This window comes from Hylobates moloch, unplaced genomic scaffold, assembly GCF_009828535.3.
Source record: "Hylobates moloch isolate HMO894 unplaced genomic scaffold, HMol_V3 SCAFFOLD_14, whole genome shotgun sequence".
Classification (NCBI taxonomy): domain Eukaryota; kingdom Metazoa; phylum Chordata; class Mammalia; order Primates; family Hylobatidae; genus Hylobates; species Hylobates moloch.
Window position 1 is genome coordinate 66,988,491 of NW_026652289.1, and position 16,280 is coordinate 67,004,770.

The 16,280-nt window shown below is 34.2% G+C and overlaps 1 protein-coding gene across 9 annotated transcripts in view; it reads left to right on the plus strand.

The window, feature by feature from the left end:
- VPS13C (vacuolar protein sorting 13 homolog C) overlaps window positions 1-16,280 on the plus strand; it is a 382,862-nt gene that overhangs the window by 176,275 nt on the left and 190,307 nt on the right. For 4 of the 9 annotated variants that reach the window (XM_032175861.2, XM_032175862.2, XM_058427882.1 and 1 more), the window contains 5 exons: window positions 843-966; window positions 1,676-1,790; window positions 6,986-7,074; window positions 14,481-14,604; window positions 16,007-16,090. The exons of 1 other annotated variant lie outside the window; for it this stretch is intronic. In XM_032175861.2, coding sequence (XP_032031752.1) covers window positions 843-966; window positions 1,676-1,790; window positions 6,986-7,074; window positions 14,481-14,604; window positions 16,007-16,090 — 536 coding nt within the window. Of the gene's footprint in view, window positions 1-842; window positions 967-1,675; window positions 1,791-2,503; window positions 7,076-14,480; window positions 14,605-16,006; window positions 16,091-16,280 lie in introns of those variants that run through there. 4 more of the 9 variants (XR_009209815.1, XR_004251863.2, XR_004251861.2 and 1 more) reach the window with 3 other exon arrangements.

The window sequence follows — 16,280 nt, forward strand, 5'->3', positions numbered from 1 at the left end:
TCATGTACTGGTACTTGTTACAAAATGGATGAACCTTGAAAACATGATGCTAAGTGGGAAAAAAAGTCACAATACACCACATATTACATAATTCCATTTGTCTGAAATGTGCAGAATAGGCAAATCCATAGGGATAGAAAGTATCTCTAGGTGGTTACCTAGTCTGGATGTGGGGAGGGGCAGGGAGGAATGGAGGTACACTGAGTAGGATTTGGTGGGGAGAGGTTGGGGGAAATAGGGAATGATTGCTAATGGAAAGGGGGTTTCTTTTTAAAATGATAAACATTTTCTAAAATGGATCGTGGTGATAGTTGTGCAAGTCTGAATATACTAAAAGCTAATTTATCCTAAAATTTAATTTGTACATTTTTTTAAATGGTAAATTTTATGGTATATGAATTGCATTTCAATAAAGTTGTTATATATTTTTTAAAAGCACACTCCTTGAAAAATCTGGTGGTCAGCATTAAAAAAGAGAATGTTTTCTGGTCCCTTCTTACACCTGCAAGTTGCAGGTACTGATGAGACTCCTAGATCAGTAGTTCTCAAACTTGAGCATGTGTCAGGATCACCTGGAGTGCTTAGTGAAACATAAATGCTGGCCCCGCCCCCCGAGTTTCTGATTCAGTAGGTCTGGGGTGGGGCCCAGGAATGCGCCTTTCTAACACACTTTGAGAAACCACTATTTTATCACATTAGAATTACATTTAACTTCTTTAGAAAGCCAAATTTTTGTAACTTCCTGGGTAAAACAGTTCAGTATCTGGCCCAGGTTTTGGTTGAGCTCAAACTTGCTCATTTAAAAATGTCTTTATCCATTTGTGGTCATTGGTTTTCTGAAGGTGCCAAAAAGGAAGGAGCTGCTGGATTCTTTAAAGGAATTGGAAAAGGGCTTGTGGGTGCCGTGGCTCGTCCAACTGGTGGAATCATAGATATGGCCAGTAGTACCTTCCAAGGCATTCAGAGGTAATTGAGTACATACTATGTGCAAGGTATGTGTCTGTGTGCTAATTATTACAAGGATTACGTAAATAGATTAGATTATTTGCCTGCTCCTAAGGATCTTAAAGTCTAATTGAAAGCTGTGGTAGCTTTAAAACATAGAGTGCCACCAGAAAGGAATAAGAAAAGACATATTTTGCAAACATGGTGATACCCCGTCTCTACTAAAAATACAAAAATTAGTCGGGCGTGGTGGCAGGCACCTGTAATCCTAGCTACTCGGGAGGCTGAGGCACGAGAACCGCTTGAACCTAGGAGGTGGAGGTTGCAGTGAGCTGAGATCGTGCCACTTGAGCCTGGGCAACAGAGGGAGACGTTGTCTCAAAAAAAAAAAAAAAAAAAAAAAAAAAGAAGAAACATTTTATAGCTGAATTTCTCTTTTATTCAACAAATGTTTATTACCTACCATGTGCCAAGCCCTGTGCTAGACACCAAGGATACAAAGAGTAGATGAGCTAGGTCCTGCTTTTACTATTTTGATATTTCTTTTTATTTTAGAAAAGGTTGGGGGACTTGGAGTCAGACAGACTTGATTTTAATACTTTTGCATTATTTGGGGAAAGTTATTTAAAATTACTGATTTTTTTGTGAAATATTTATGTATTTAATCAACACACACATTATTTTGAAAGACTCGCGTATTTTCTTATACTTACTCTGATGCCTTATTCAGGGCAGCAGAATCAACTGAGGAAGTATCTAGCCTCCGTCCCCCTCGCCTGATCCATGAAGATGGCATCATTCGTCCTTATGACAGACAGGAATCTGAGGGCTCTGACTTACTTGAGGTAAATTTTGTTCTTCATGGTCACGAGTGAAATGGAATTTTAATGATTTCTAGGCCCATGATTTCATAGGTGGTTCTTGAAGTTCCTGATTGTTGAACTTCTTTAAGTATTATACATAGTTTCTAGAGTAGAATTTGATTATTTGTTTTTCATTTTAGCATGTGTTAAATGGAAATTACTGATGTTTTTTTTCTACATAGGAGCAGAGCTTTTTTTGTGTGCAGAAAAGATAATGTTAAGTCATAGGCTACATCATTATTTCTGTGATAGCTCATTTAGTTAACATTGTTAATTTTGTTTTCCTGCTTTGTAGCTAATTATTGGAACTTCATTGCTTCAATTTCTCCCAACCAAATTAATTTATTTGCACTACTTTGTAAATCTAGATTTATTCCAGTAACTAGAACTAGATGAGAGAATAAAAGATTATGTATAACTATGATCTTGTTAAACCTTAAAGAAAATTTAAGAGCTTTTTGGCTTTTATTTTAGTTTTAACTTGATTATATTTTGATAATATATACATATATAAATTGCTATTCTTCCATGACAGGCTTTCCCCCAAAAGAAATGTATTAATATTTTTCTACCTTGACTTTAAAATAAAATGCCTCTTAATTGTTCTTCCTTTGGTTTTTATTGTATATGATTACATTTTATCCATCTTTCTGCATGCTTCTAACTTTATTTTCTTTGTTTTTCTGCCTGCACAGCAAGAACTGGAAATACAGGAATAAATGTTTCCTAAACTACTACTTGATTTCATCCTTAAAAATCAAAACAAACTGTGGTATTAATTGACTGTGTGTGAATTCCACTGTCAATTTTAATGAAATTTTCTTTAAAACTCTCACCTCCATCTGAACTTTTCAGAGTAGTGGGCTTGACTACAAATAAAAACTTGTGGTATTCCTGGTAATACTGTCCAGAAATAAGAGATTAGTATAAAATATTAAGGGATGCAGAGAATCAACTCTCTTCTCCGTTTAATAGAGGAAAGACTTTATTGAGCTCAGAAGCAGATATTGTTACTATCATTTCGAAAATTTTATCTTGTGGTGTTCATGTGCATTTCAGGTAAAATTGAAAAACAGGACAATTATTATGTCCAATTAATATGTTTATGTTTGTGAGTCTTGATGATGGAATTACATAGCTTTCTGTTTCACAAATGGCTCTAAATTTGCTTAAGTTACGGGACTATTAACTGGAGCATCTGTTTTGATAATTGGATTGTCAGTTGCTCTGAGCCTGCCCTTAGACCTCAAGTAATAGTTGGCACATGAATTTTGAGGATATGTTTCCTCTTCCCTCTTTTTCCTGTTTAACCCCTTGGTACTGTTGCTAAATAAATGATAGTCATTTTATAATTATGTTATACACATTTTAAGCCTTTAGCATTTCTGCTTTTCAAAAATTGAATCTCCTTGTTAGTTACGCTTATTTCATAATTATTAGTTTTAATTAATGTAGATAGAAGTTGAACATGTAATTAGGCAAATTGCTATGTGGCACTTGAATACATAGATTTCTTTATTTTCAAAAACCAACCTTTTGCTTTTAGATCCTTAGAGAGGGTTTATTATCTTAGAGAAAAATAATTATAATCATTATTTTTGTAATTAGTATCCTCTTAGTTCTCAACATAAGTTATGTTTCAATTTCTTTTTCTTGTAATAAATGCTGGAAATGTTTAATTTAACAATGTCTTATCTAGCAACTTTCATGCTTCTCCTCAGAAATGAAGCCAAAGTATAAACTTAGATTTAATGTGTTGTATATTTGAAGAGAATGACACTGTTAACATATAATTGTTCAGTTGGATTATGTATTTTAAGGATTGCAGTTATCAAAATAATAAATTGAATGTTTTATGTTTAAGCGCTTTAAAGAAGAAAGACTGACATCCAAAAGCCAGCCTGTGCTAGATATACAAAGGAAATTACTTCTGTCCTTAAGGGACCAAGTATAACAAAACATGTAAATGTTAAAAGTAGCTGACAAACCTTTCTTGTGCCTAGATAATTTAGCAATGGCAAAAATGTCACCACATGCAGTTTTCTAGGAGATTCAAGCACAAATAACTAATTCAAGATGCTGACTTAAATCATCTCCAATAGTTACCCTTCCTGAGATTCTAAAAGTAACGATTTTTAATTTTACTGGTTATATTGCTATTTTACTGAGACTTACTTTTGAGAACTCCTGTAACTTAAGATTTTTTCTTAATTGTTTTGTTTAGCTCTTTGTTATTAATTTTTTCCTTGTGATATCTTTTTATAACTCTGTCAAAAAGCACAAAACTTCAAGAAACTTTTAATTATTTTGTCTGAACATATAGTCTTGTCTGATTTCTTAGTTTTTATTGAGATGTCAGACAACTTTTAAAACTTTAGTGCATTATTATAATTACTGGAAAAAGAAGAATGATTATACACTAATGAGAGGACTTGGTAGTTTTTGTCGTGGATGTCAAGTGTGGGCATGGATAATTGAAATATTTAGGCTATTTCATTCTTTGCCTATCTTGCTGTGATCAATTAGCTGGGTAAAAATATTTATTGATTATTTAGACTGTACTGGATATACAAAAGAAGCCTTCTGTCCTTAAGGGACCAAGTATAACAAAACATGGAAATATTAAAGAGCATTAGAGTATAAAAGTATATCTTTTTAGCCCTTTGCAATATGGCCAAATTCTAAATAATGTATTTAGGGATCTTTTGATCCTCGTTTTCCTTTTTCTCCTAAGTACTACTCTGTATTCTTTAATATGCAGCTTTGAGAGTTACTGAATCATATATTATATTTTCATGAGATGTACTATTCTACTTATCCTCTAATCTTCATATATACACACACACACACACATACCTATACACACACATACATATACACATACATATATACACACATGTATGTACACATACAGGTATGCATACACACATACACATATACACACATGTACATATATACACATATGTATAACATATATACAAATATACACATATATACACATACACATATATACACACATACAAATATACCCATATATACACATACATATATATACATGTACATATATACACGCACACATATATACACACATGTGTATACACACATATACACACACGTACACAAACATACACACATATTTACACATACATATATACATACATTATATGTATGTATATATAGTCATTTAATACTCATTTTGGTTCACATACTTATGATCATACAACATTTAAAACAGCATTTCTTACTTTTTAGTTTTAGTTATATTTTTCCATGTTCTTAGAAATGCCTCATTAACATTTTTAATTCTTGTATTACCATCTATTGAGGTGACATTACATTGTGTTTTTAACTCTTCTTAATTCATGACATTAAATTTATTATTTTACTAACAGTAATAATGCTGTAATAAACATCATTATAGATTTTGCTTTTTTATATCTTGTTTGCTTTTTCATATTTCCTTAGAATTTACTTGAAAAAATTGAATTACTGGGTAAAGGGCCTTTGCAAAGTATTGTTAAATTCCTCAAGTTGCATTTTTGGGAAGGGGACATGAATATTTTATCAACTAATTTGGTTTCCCTGCTGCCATTAGTGACTGAATATCTTAATCTGAATCTCAGAGTGTAGTGGGTTTTTAGTAGTGCTGAAAACAAGTTTTCTAAAGTGTATTATGGTGATAAATTATATTTTAAAAACTATCAGTGGCTTGAAGCACAATAGCCTAATAACTAACGAAAATGCATACGAGATAGAAAGTGGGTAGTATTTCTTGTACTTGCATTTCAGATCTAAATATTTTAACATATTTAAATTTCAAGCTGAAGATAAATGCATTGCATTATTAAATTCATTTCCCATTTTCTCTTTGAAGAAATTAAGGCATAAGTGTTAAAAGATTTTAACTAATTCGCACAAGTGAATTGTGAAACAAGTAACTATTGCTGTGAAATCTGCACTCCTCTCTGAGACTCATTCTGAAGATGAGATCCCAGTTCTTTGTGGATTCCTCTTCCTTATTCATGGCTTTTTGCAATTGTCAAGGAATGACTAGGTACCAAGCAACTTAAAAAAATGTATATTTAAGCATCGAAATAATATCAATTGTGATTTCTCTGCTTGTGGTTATATTGATTATATTATCCTTTTAATAATATTGGCATTATATTCTTGGTCATAAAATGTCAAGGTCTTATTTATTCAGTATATTTATGTTCTGTATTTTCATATATATTATCTGTTTTCAACCATGCATTATATATAATGTCAGTAATAGTATTTCATTAGCATTCATTATAAAAAAACTCTTGTTTTTAATATTTGACTAATTCAAGTCACAATACTTTTGAGATAGCTGAAAAGGAAAATAAATGTGTTTTAATGTGCTACTACTTATACTTGAATTAGTTTATGCTCATATTTGTTTTTAGAAATAAATTGTGCCAGCTATTTTGAAATCTTAGAAATTGTTCATATTAATATTGTCATATTTTCTTTTCTATAAGAAATACAATTTGATATATAAATATACTTCCCCACGCATGTTTAACGTATAAGATCAAATGTTCAAAGCATTAAACATTAATTATCTTGGAATTTTATTATGTGTATAATATCTTTTAATACCTCTATGTAAACCAGTGGTTCTTAATCTTTGAGAGAGATCACAGACCCCCCTCTGTGATAAAAAAAAAAAAAACTGACAAAAAATATTAACTGCTCTGAAAAAAGTTTTAGAACCACATTTTCAAAATTTTCTATTTTATGTTAGGTGGTTCAGAGACCCACCCTAAAGTCCTACCAATGACCCCTATTTCAAATCCCCTGTAATGTTAATGTAGTTATTTTATATTAGCACATGTTTCTTAATTAAAATGTGTGATAATTGCTGGTAGATATTTTATTATGTCTAAGTTACTACAGAACAAAATGTATTTTACCAGAAGACCACTTGGTAAGCATTTAATACATGTTTTTCTTTTAAGGCAACAGTGGAAGTTAACTTACAAACATGCTGTGAATATTTTTCTAGCTTCATGTACCAATATGTAGAATTGTGCTTTTATTTCTAATTAATTTTTTCCTAACACTATTATTATAATTAGCTAATATACAGTATTGTAGATACTACTTAAATGCATATACTTCCCAAATCTAGAGCCTGGTTTCCTTTTCAGAATCATATCAAAAAGTTGGAAGGAGAGACTTACCGATACCACTGTGCTATTCCTGGAAGCAAGAAGACAATCCTTATGGTTACAAATAGGTACTGACTTGAAGTGACATTTTTCCGAATAGTACTTAGTTGCATAGGTCACAAGAATTTTGAAGGCTAAAATGGCGAAGAGTTGGAGAATTGTACTTAAAATTCTCCAAAGTGAATGGCAAAATGTTCATTTTCATAGAATCACAACAATACAGATCTAAATAGGTCCTTTGAGATTTTCTGTTCCAACCTCCTCATCTTAAAGATGCTGAAACTGGGGCTCAATGTGGCTTAGGGACTTATCCAAGATACACAACTATTGAGAGAATGTAGAATAGGCTTTATACCTGTAATAGTGATACCCTTATTCATGAATTACAAGTCCAGTTATGGAGGATTAATTCATGAATCACTTTTCTTACTAAGTTTTATTTTGAGTGATTAGCATACCCCTTTTAAAGGGTGGCATTACTTCTATATGTTTATCTCGGCTTTTCCTAAGCATTTGATTGTGGTAGATAATTTTTCCAAATACAGAACTTAGACTAAACTACCAAGCTTATTTTCCTGGGATCTATCCTAGATAGTAAACTTATCCCAAAATGACAATTATATATTAATAATTTTCAGAATTTTCTTAGTGTTGAACTTTATAAGAGTAAGGCAAAGTTCTTACAGTGGCAAAATCTGCATTAGATTCCTCATGACTGCATTTAAATTTATTTGAATGGGAAGAAAGGAAAGCTGAATGACAGGATAAGAGAGGTTAACCAGTCATGTAAGAATCCTCCTGTAAGAGAGGATTCTCTAGTCATGTGATTTGCTCATTAGTTAAGAGTTAAAAATATTCACAAAACAATCTAAAAAGCAAATTTTATGACTTTGACAATCACTTATTTATTTATTTTTTTTTCATTTTTTTTTTTTGAGACGGAGTCTTGCTCTGTCCCCCAGGCTGGAGTGCAGTGGTGTGATCTCGGCTCACTGCAAGCTCCGCCTCCCGGGTTCACGCCAGTCTCCTGCCTCAGCCTCCCGAGTAGCTGGGACTACAGGCGCCCGCCAACACGCCCGGCTAATTTTTTGTATTTTTAGTAGAGACGGGGTTTTACTGTGTTAGCCAGGATGGTCTCGATCTCCTGACCTCGTGATCCACCCGTCTCAGCCTCCCAAAGTGCTGGGATTACAGGCTTGAGCCACCGCGCCCGGCCGACAATCACTTATTTTTTATGTCCATAATTTTATATTGTCTTCAATAGATTAAGCCAAAAACAATGTTTATTTGTCTTAGATATTGTACTTAGCTGTTGCAATGTGTTAATTCATTTTAAAATTGTATCACTTTTATATAATTCAGTACTAGGCAATGAGAATCAATTTGGGGTTTTTTTGGTAATACTTATTGGTATAAATAAGTACTTAGTACTTATTTGATTTAAGCCATTCTATGGGAATATTACTGTATACATTATATATTTGGTTTTTCTTCAAGTACATTGAAAAATCATCATCATTTAAAATCTAGTGACTGAGATGGAGTTGTTTAGGAGGTAATTAGTAAAATATACCTGACCAGTAAATACTATGACTTGGTTTCCTTGCTAATCTTACTTAGTAGACTTCTTTTCTTTTCTCCTTTCCTTTCCTTTTTCCTTTCTTTTCCTTTTCCCTTCCCTTTCCCCTTTCCTTTCCTTTCCTTTTACTCTTCTCTTTTCACTCTTCTTTTCTTTTCTTTCATTTTCTTTTCTTTTTCCTTTTCTTTCTTCTCTCTTTTTTTTTTTTTTTTTGAAACAGGGTCTCACCCTGTCACCCAGGCTGGAGTCCAGTGGTGTGATCTCAGCTCACTGCAACCTCCGCCCTGGGTTCAATTGATTCTCGTGCCTCAGCCTCCCCAGTAGCTGGGTTTACAGGCATGCACCACTATGCCCAGCTAATTTTTGTATTTTTATTAGAGACGGGGTTTTGTCATGTTGGTCAGGCTAGTCTTGAACTCCTGGCCCCAAGTGATCCGCCCACCTTGGCCTCCCAAAGTGCCAGGATTACAGGCATGAGCCACAGCACCTGGCCTTAGTAGACTCTTTCTAACAAGAATTTATTTGATTGAGGTAGTTATCATTATGGTAATCAGTTAGACCTTTAATGATTACATTAAAATAGTAGCATTTCTTCCAAATTCAGTATTCTTAAAAATAACATTTTCTTTTTTAAAGAAATGGGGTCTCTCACTATGTTGGCCAGGCTGGACTCAAACTCCTGGACTCAAGTGATCCTCCAGCCTCAGCCTGTTAAGTAGCCTGGACTGTAGGCATACATGCACCACCACATCCAAAATAATTTTTATTGCTAAAGTTATGGCTATTCATTGTAGATAACATAGATCAGGAGTCAACAAACTTTCTTTAAAGGGACAGATAGTAAAATTTAGACTTTAAGGGCCATACTGTGTTTCTCAACCTTTTATTTTTGCCCTAATAGTAAGAAAACAGCTATAAACAGTATGTACAAGAATGACACAGCTGTGTTCCAGTAAAATTTTATATATTAAAACAGGTCTTGGGCTGGATTTGGCTTGAAGGGCACAGTTTGGCCACCCCAGTATTGACAATAAGGAGATGAAAATAGGCTGGGCGTGGTGGCTCAAGCCTGTAATCCCAGCACTTTTGAGAGGCTGAGGCGGGCGGATCACTTGAGGTCAGGAGTTCGAGACCAGCCTGGCCAACATGGTGAAACCTCATCTCTACTAAAAATGCAAAAAATTAGCTGGACTTTGTGGCATGCCTGTAATCCCAGCTATTCAGGAGGCTAAAGCAGGAGAATCACTTAAACCTGGGAGGCGAAGGTTGCAGTGAGCTGAGATTGTGCCACTGCACTCTAGCGTGGGCAACAGAGCAAGACTCTCTCTCTCAAAAAAAAAAAAAGTGAAAATAACTAACCATACATGCATTCTAGTTTGCCTAGGACATAGTAGGTTTGCTTGCACGTTTTGTCCCTATATAATTATCAATAGCTATTCCTTTCATTCTTAAAAACATCCTGGTTTGAATAACAGATTATATGATCGCCCCTAAAAATATCCTTTACCAGTAATCTCAGCACCCAAAGATAACCACATTAGCTGGCACATTTTACAAAAACTATGTACAAAAAAATGCATTATTACATTTTAGTCTTGTCGGTTTTTCATGTAACAATATACTGTGATCATCTTCCCAAAGCATTAAATATTCTTTGACAACATGATTTTTAATGACTACATAATTTTGTATTTGTGGATATGCTATAATTTATTCAACTACTCCCTCACTATTGGACGTTTTTCCCCTAATATCTTATTGTTACTTATTTGTAACCAAATCTTTTTCTGTTATTTTATTAGAATAAAATTTTAAAAGGGGGATTGCTAATTTAAAAGTTGTGAAGATTTTTGAGGTCCTTTCTGTATATTGCCAAGTCATTTTTCAGGAAAGTTGTATCAGTTTTTTACATACCACTCAATAATATATGAAAGTGTTCTTTCTCCTGTGTTTTGCTGAGACTAGGTTTTATCACTTAAACTTTTATTTTTTGCTAACTTGATGGGTAGAAAATAATGTTTTGTTTTAATTAGCATTTCTTTGATTACCGTTGAGCCTGTACCTTTTAATAGATCATCATCTATTTATATTTGCTACTTTGTGAATTACTTGTTCATATTCTTTGCTCATTTTTCATTGGTATGTTAGTCTTTTTCTTACTGAATTTAAAGAGCATTTTGCAAATTAATGATATTAGCCCTTTTTGTCAAATGTATTATTGACATGTTAATGATTACTAATTGAGTTTCTCAGTATATAGCATTTTTTTATTTTGAAATTCACCCAAAACTTAGTCCCCGAATTTTTTTTCTTATGAGTTTTTAAAATCAAAACACAAGTTCTCATGACCTAAATTTCTTAGGCTATAGCTTCACTAGTTGGTCCTTACTCTGCTATAGTTTATTTTAGTAATCTTTATTGAGAAATTGATTATTGAGCAGACTTTTAAAAAAAAAACCATCAACATATGACAAATACAGGGACACAGAGATAAAGTTACATCTCTGTTCCTTCCCTATTTTAATGGGCGGGGGGCTACAAATTATCAATGATATCACTGTGTGATAGGTGCTAAGAAAAGCGATGGACAGAGTCTCTGAGGACATAGGGAAAACTCTTGATACCGTAAGATGGGAACCACAGTGTCATGGGAAAAGTGTCAGGCTTTTATAGATGAGCGAGTGCTTGAGCTGAGTCTTGAGTATGTAGCTCTTGCCTAGGTAAACTAGAGGCAAGCGGAGGCATACAACAGTATGGCACTTTGACCAGTAAGATCAGTGTGGAATGGCTGGATGGTAGGGTGTTAGTGTTGGGAGATGAGTCATAGGTAGCAGTTCATAAGATTTTAAGGGTTTAGGTTTTATCATTAATGTGATGGAGAATCACTGGTTTTTGCTTAAGGTATAGTCTGCTATTTTATTTTTTTGAAACAGATTCTCATTTTCATTGCCCAGTCTGGAGTGCAGTGGCTCGATCGTGATTCACTGCATTCTCGACTTCTCTGGGCTCAGGTGATTCTCCCACCTCGGCCTCTCGCATACTTGGTACCACAGGCATGCACCAGCTAATTTTTTGTATTTTTAGTAGAGACAGAGTCTCACTATGTTGCCCAGGCTGGTCTTGAACTCTAGGCTCAAGCAGTCCTCCCACCTTGGCCTCCCAAAGTGCTGGGATTACAGGCATGAGCCATCACACCTGGCTGTCTGTTATTTTTTGATATCACTTGTAGCTTCTCACACAGAATAGTACACTCATGAGTAATCTCTCTTTTTTTTCTGCCCCACGGAAGGTTTGTAAACAAGTAATAAGATGAGGCTTATAGTTTTAAAAGATCCTTGGCGGTTTGGATGTTATACTGGAAGAGAATCAGTCCGGAGGCAAGGAGACCAGTTAGAGACTGTATACGTTTTCTATTGCTGCATAACAAATTACCACAGAATCCACTTCAAAGCTCATTTGCTGTTGTTGGCAGAATTCTAAGATCCCTGTTTCTTTGACCTCTGTCAGCCAGCAGGCTGCTCTTAGCTCCTAGAAGGTACCCTTATTCCAACCCAGCAAGGGTGCTTTGAATCTCTGACTTCTTGGTCTCTTAGCCAGATTTAGAGTCCATGAACTTAGGTCAGGCCCACCTACATAAACTATTTTTGCTTAAAGTCACCTGTGCCTTATAATAAAACCTAATCTTGGAAGTGAAATCCATTATATTCAAAGTCCAAGGGACTATACAGAGATATATACCAGGGTTGGGGAATCTTGGAGACTGTCTTAGAATTCTGTCCACCATAAAGACTGTGGCAGCTATCATGGTAGGAAGTGGGGAGGGCCTAAAGAATGAGGATTTGACTTATGAGACAAGGCTTGGTGACTTAGTGGATGTAGAGGAGAAGGGAATACATGATAGGGAGGGAGGGAGGGAGGGAGGGAGATAGATAGATAGATAGATAGATAGATAGATAGATAGATAGATAGATAGATAGATAGTTGGAGTTTGGATAAAAATCTGGAGTTGAGATCTTTCTGAGAGACCATTCTGAGAGAGTGTGTTAGAAGACCAAGATTTGAACCCTGGTAAACATAGTGCAAGAGGAAGAAAATGAAGGAGACATTCTAGGTGGAAGGTGAAGAGTAGTATTATTGGGATGGTAAAGAGAAGAGTTTAAAGATATTTGGAATAGTGAATTGTGTTTGGCACGAGGATTTGTAACAGCCATCCTTAGCTCGGTCAGCTGATTATTGACTGGGGCCAGGAGTGTGGGCAGTGGAGACTGTTTGGAAATGTATGGTGGTGTTGGAGATTGCCACACTGATTGTAGGACACTACTGCCACTTACTAGGCTGGGGCTAGGGATGTTGAACTTTGTCCAGTGCACGAGACTATCCTATACAAGTCCAAAATTTAATAGCACCTCTGCTGAGAAATATAATGCCAGGGATCTATCTCAGTTCTCCACACTCCATTGGTCACCATGTTGATTCATGTCTACCTTCTAAACATCTCGAATCTAGCCCTTCTTCCCCCTTCTCAGAGCCACTGCCATACTTGAGGCTTTCATTGTCTGCTGATTGGACTATTTATATTGCCATAACTTCCTACCTTGATTGTCTATTGCCACTCTCTTTGCCACCTCCCTTCTGTTTACCACCAGAACCGTGAATCTAAAATGATAAACATTATCATGTCATTTCCTCTTCATTAAAAGTGAAACAACATTATCATGTCATTTCCGGTTTCATTAAAAGTGAAAAATTTTTTTAAAGGAAAAATAATAGCCCTTCAAGGTCTGGTGCTAAGCTCATTTTCTCGCCACTTCACCATGGTATCTATCTGGTATTCCAACTGCAGACCTCCACATTCCTCAAATAAGTCTTTCCTTTTTTTGTGCTCCTTTATATGTCAGTGTGTTCCTCCTTTTGTCTGGACTGTCATTTCCCTTACCCACAGAGAGAACTCCTTCCTTTCAAGAATCAACTCCTGTGTCACCTACTTTACCAATATGATCTGTTCCTCTCTCTGTCTTGCTCCAAAAGACTAATCTGCACACTGTTACAGCACTTGTCTAATTGTGCTGTAGCGTTTATTAACATGTTTGTTTCTCCTCTAGCCAGTGAGCACCTCTCAAGCAGAATTATCTTCCTTGTTTCTCTGGCACCCTAAATATTTGTTGAATTAATAGTCCTCTTCTTTTGTAATTTTGCTTTCTGTAATAGAAGCTTCATTTTAAGTATAGTTATATCGGTAATCAAAATGAATCACACACTGAGAAATCAATGTGGATGCCCTTTAAGGGTTCTGTTATTTTTTTTTGCCATTGAATAAAATAAGATACTCTGTGATAAAGTATATTAGCATTAAAGTGTTCAAATATGATCTTTATTAGTAGGCCTCAAGTGAATCTTTGCTGACATTTAAGGTTTATGACATTTCCTTCACATTCATTCTTGACTGGAAGGCATAAATGGCTGACAGTAAAGAGCAATTAATAATTTTCCAAGTAAAACATTGTCAGGGGCTTCTACCTTTATTGCTCCCCAGATGAGAGTACAGCCTGTTTCTTATGTGTTCCAAAGATGATTTCCCTATCAGTTTTTTGGTCAGTTAGCCAAAAAAAGAAAGAAAAAAATAGAAAAGAAAAAAAAGTTACACTTTTCTGAATTCTGCAAGATTGACAGAAGGCGAATTTTTGAAAGTCTACTTTGTTACTTGGTAGGTGTCATATTTGCTCTTTATTTGACAGTAATCTAGACTTAAAAAAAATGAAGCAGTTTTTTTTTTAGTGCCAGTTTATATTGTTTACTAAGCAAGTGCTACCTCTGCCATCCAGCAGAGTGAAATATTAGCGAGAATAAACTGTCTTCATCATTTACTGTAAGTTTTTGTTTTCTTTTGCAAAATAGGCGAGTGTTGTGTATAAAGGAAGTTGAAATCCTGGGCCTTGTGTCTGTAGACTGGCAATGTCCATTTGAAGATTTTATATTTCCTCCTAGTGTCAGTGAAAATGTGCTAAAAATTTCAGTTAAGGTAAGAAAACATGTCACACCTTTAGAGCTAAGAATTCATTGCTTTTAGACTGTTTTGCAGTTAACTACACAAAATGTTTGAAGGATTAGTGTCGTTATTACTACTATATGCTGAGATATAATCAATTTATTTGTATAACTGTACTTTATTTTCTGGCAGTCTTGATTGCATAGAGTGAAATATCAGTCTACTCACCCAAATAATTAAGATTCTGATATGCTGATATTTTCTTTTTGGTAGAATTAAGCATTAGTAAATAGGAGAGGTTTTTTTTTTTTTTTAACTTCATATGGACACCCATGTTGCTATAATCTTAGACATTTCTGGAAAGATTCCCTCTTTTTAGGTTTTTAGAAGATTATTAAGTGATTTGATAAAAATAAATGTATCTAGAATTCCCATGTTTTATAATATTTGGCATTTATGGAATGCTAATACAATATAAGTGTGTAATAATACTATTATGTCTTTTCTCCCATCATTTTCTAAGGAAGCACTTTTATTTTAATTACATAGTAATTTGTAAAAGTGATACTCCATCTTTTGCTTAGTTCTTAGATTCAAGTACTTAACTTTCTTTGAAATATGTTTATTACATTATATATTATAAATTTATTTTCATGCCTTTAAAAAACTATACATTATTATTCTAAATATGGCAATTTCTTTAGTGCATTTGTTTTCCCTAAACAATAATGTTATTTCTATTAGTGAAACTATCTGCAAAACGTTTACTGGGAAATTTAGTAGCTAGAAGAACATTTACTGTGAAATTTAATAGCTATAGATGTGGGTACTGTTACCCTTTAATTTATGTTTACTTATCTTTTCATGGAAATTTACAAATAAAATGAAACACTGTGTTACCCTACCATTTTGTATTTCAGCATTACTGCATTGTAGAGTGTCAAAATTTAAGGAATGTTTTGGTGTATGAAATATAGTTTTCAAACTAGGAAAGACTATGTCACTGTGCATATATTTTACAGTTTCCTCAGTTATCACTTTTCTTTCACATCAATGGTGAGAATTGACTCAATGTATTTTACATTATACAGAAATTTTATTTATCAGCCAAAGAAATGAAGGAAGGGTTTTTTGATTTGTCAGATGTGATGAGTTACCAAGTGGTGTTTCTGTAGGCTATTTATCATAGCCTGCAGAAAGCCATTATTTTATACAGATAGATGTATGCTCATCCAATTTTATAAATTCTAACAACTCACATATGGAAATACTGTCCTTGTTCCAAGATGATTTATTTCGTATCTTGCTTGAGTATGTGTATTTGGTTAGCCTACTTGTTATAAAATAGAGTTGACATTTAAGTATACAATTAAAAGTTACGATTTTTTTCTTCCTCAGAATAATTTCTTTTCTGTCATTGTTTCTTTCGAAACAGGAACAGGGTCTGTTCCACAAAAAAGACAGTGCCAATCAAGGCTGTGTTCGAAAAGTTTACCTGAAGGACACCGCCACAGCAGAGGTAAACAATTTAAAGAGCATGCCTCAATTTTTTTTAGCTGAAATACTTTTTAAAAAGCCTCTTATAATGAATACCATTATTTCTCCCAAAGCTCTCCCAATTATAACTATGGATGGGTATATAAACTTAATATGCTGTGGACTCAGTTGGGTGCAAGGGTCTTACTTTTATATGACACATCTGGACTGTA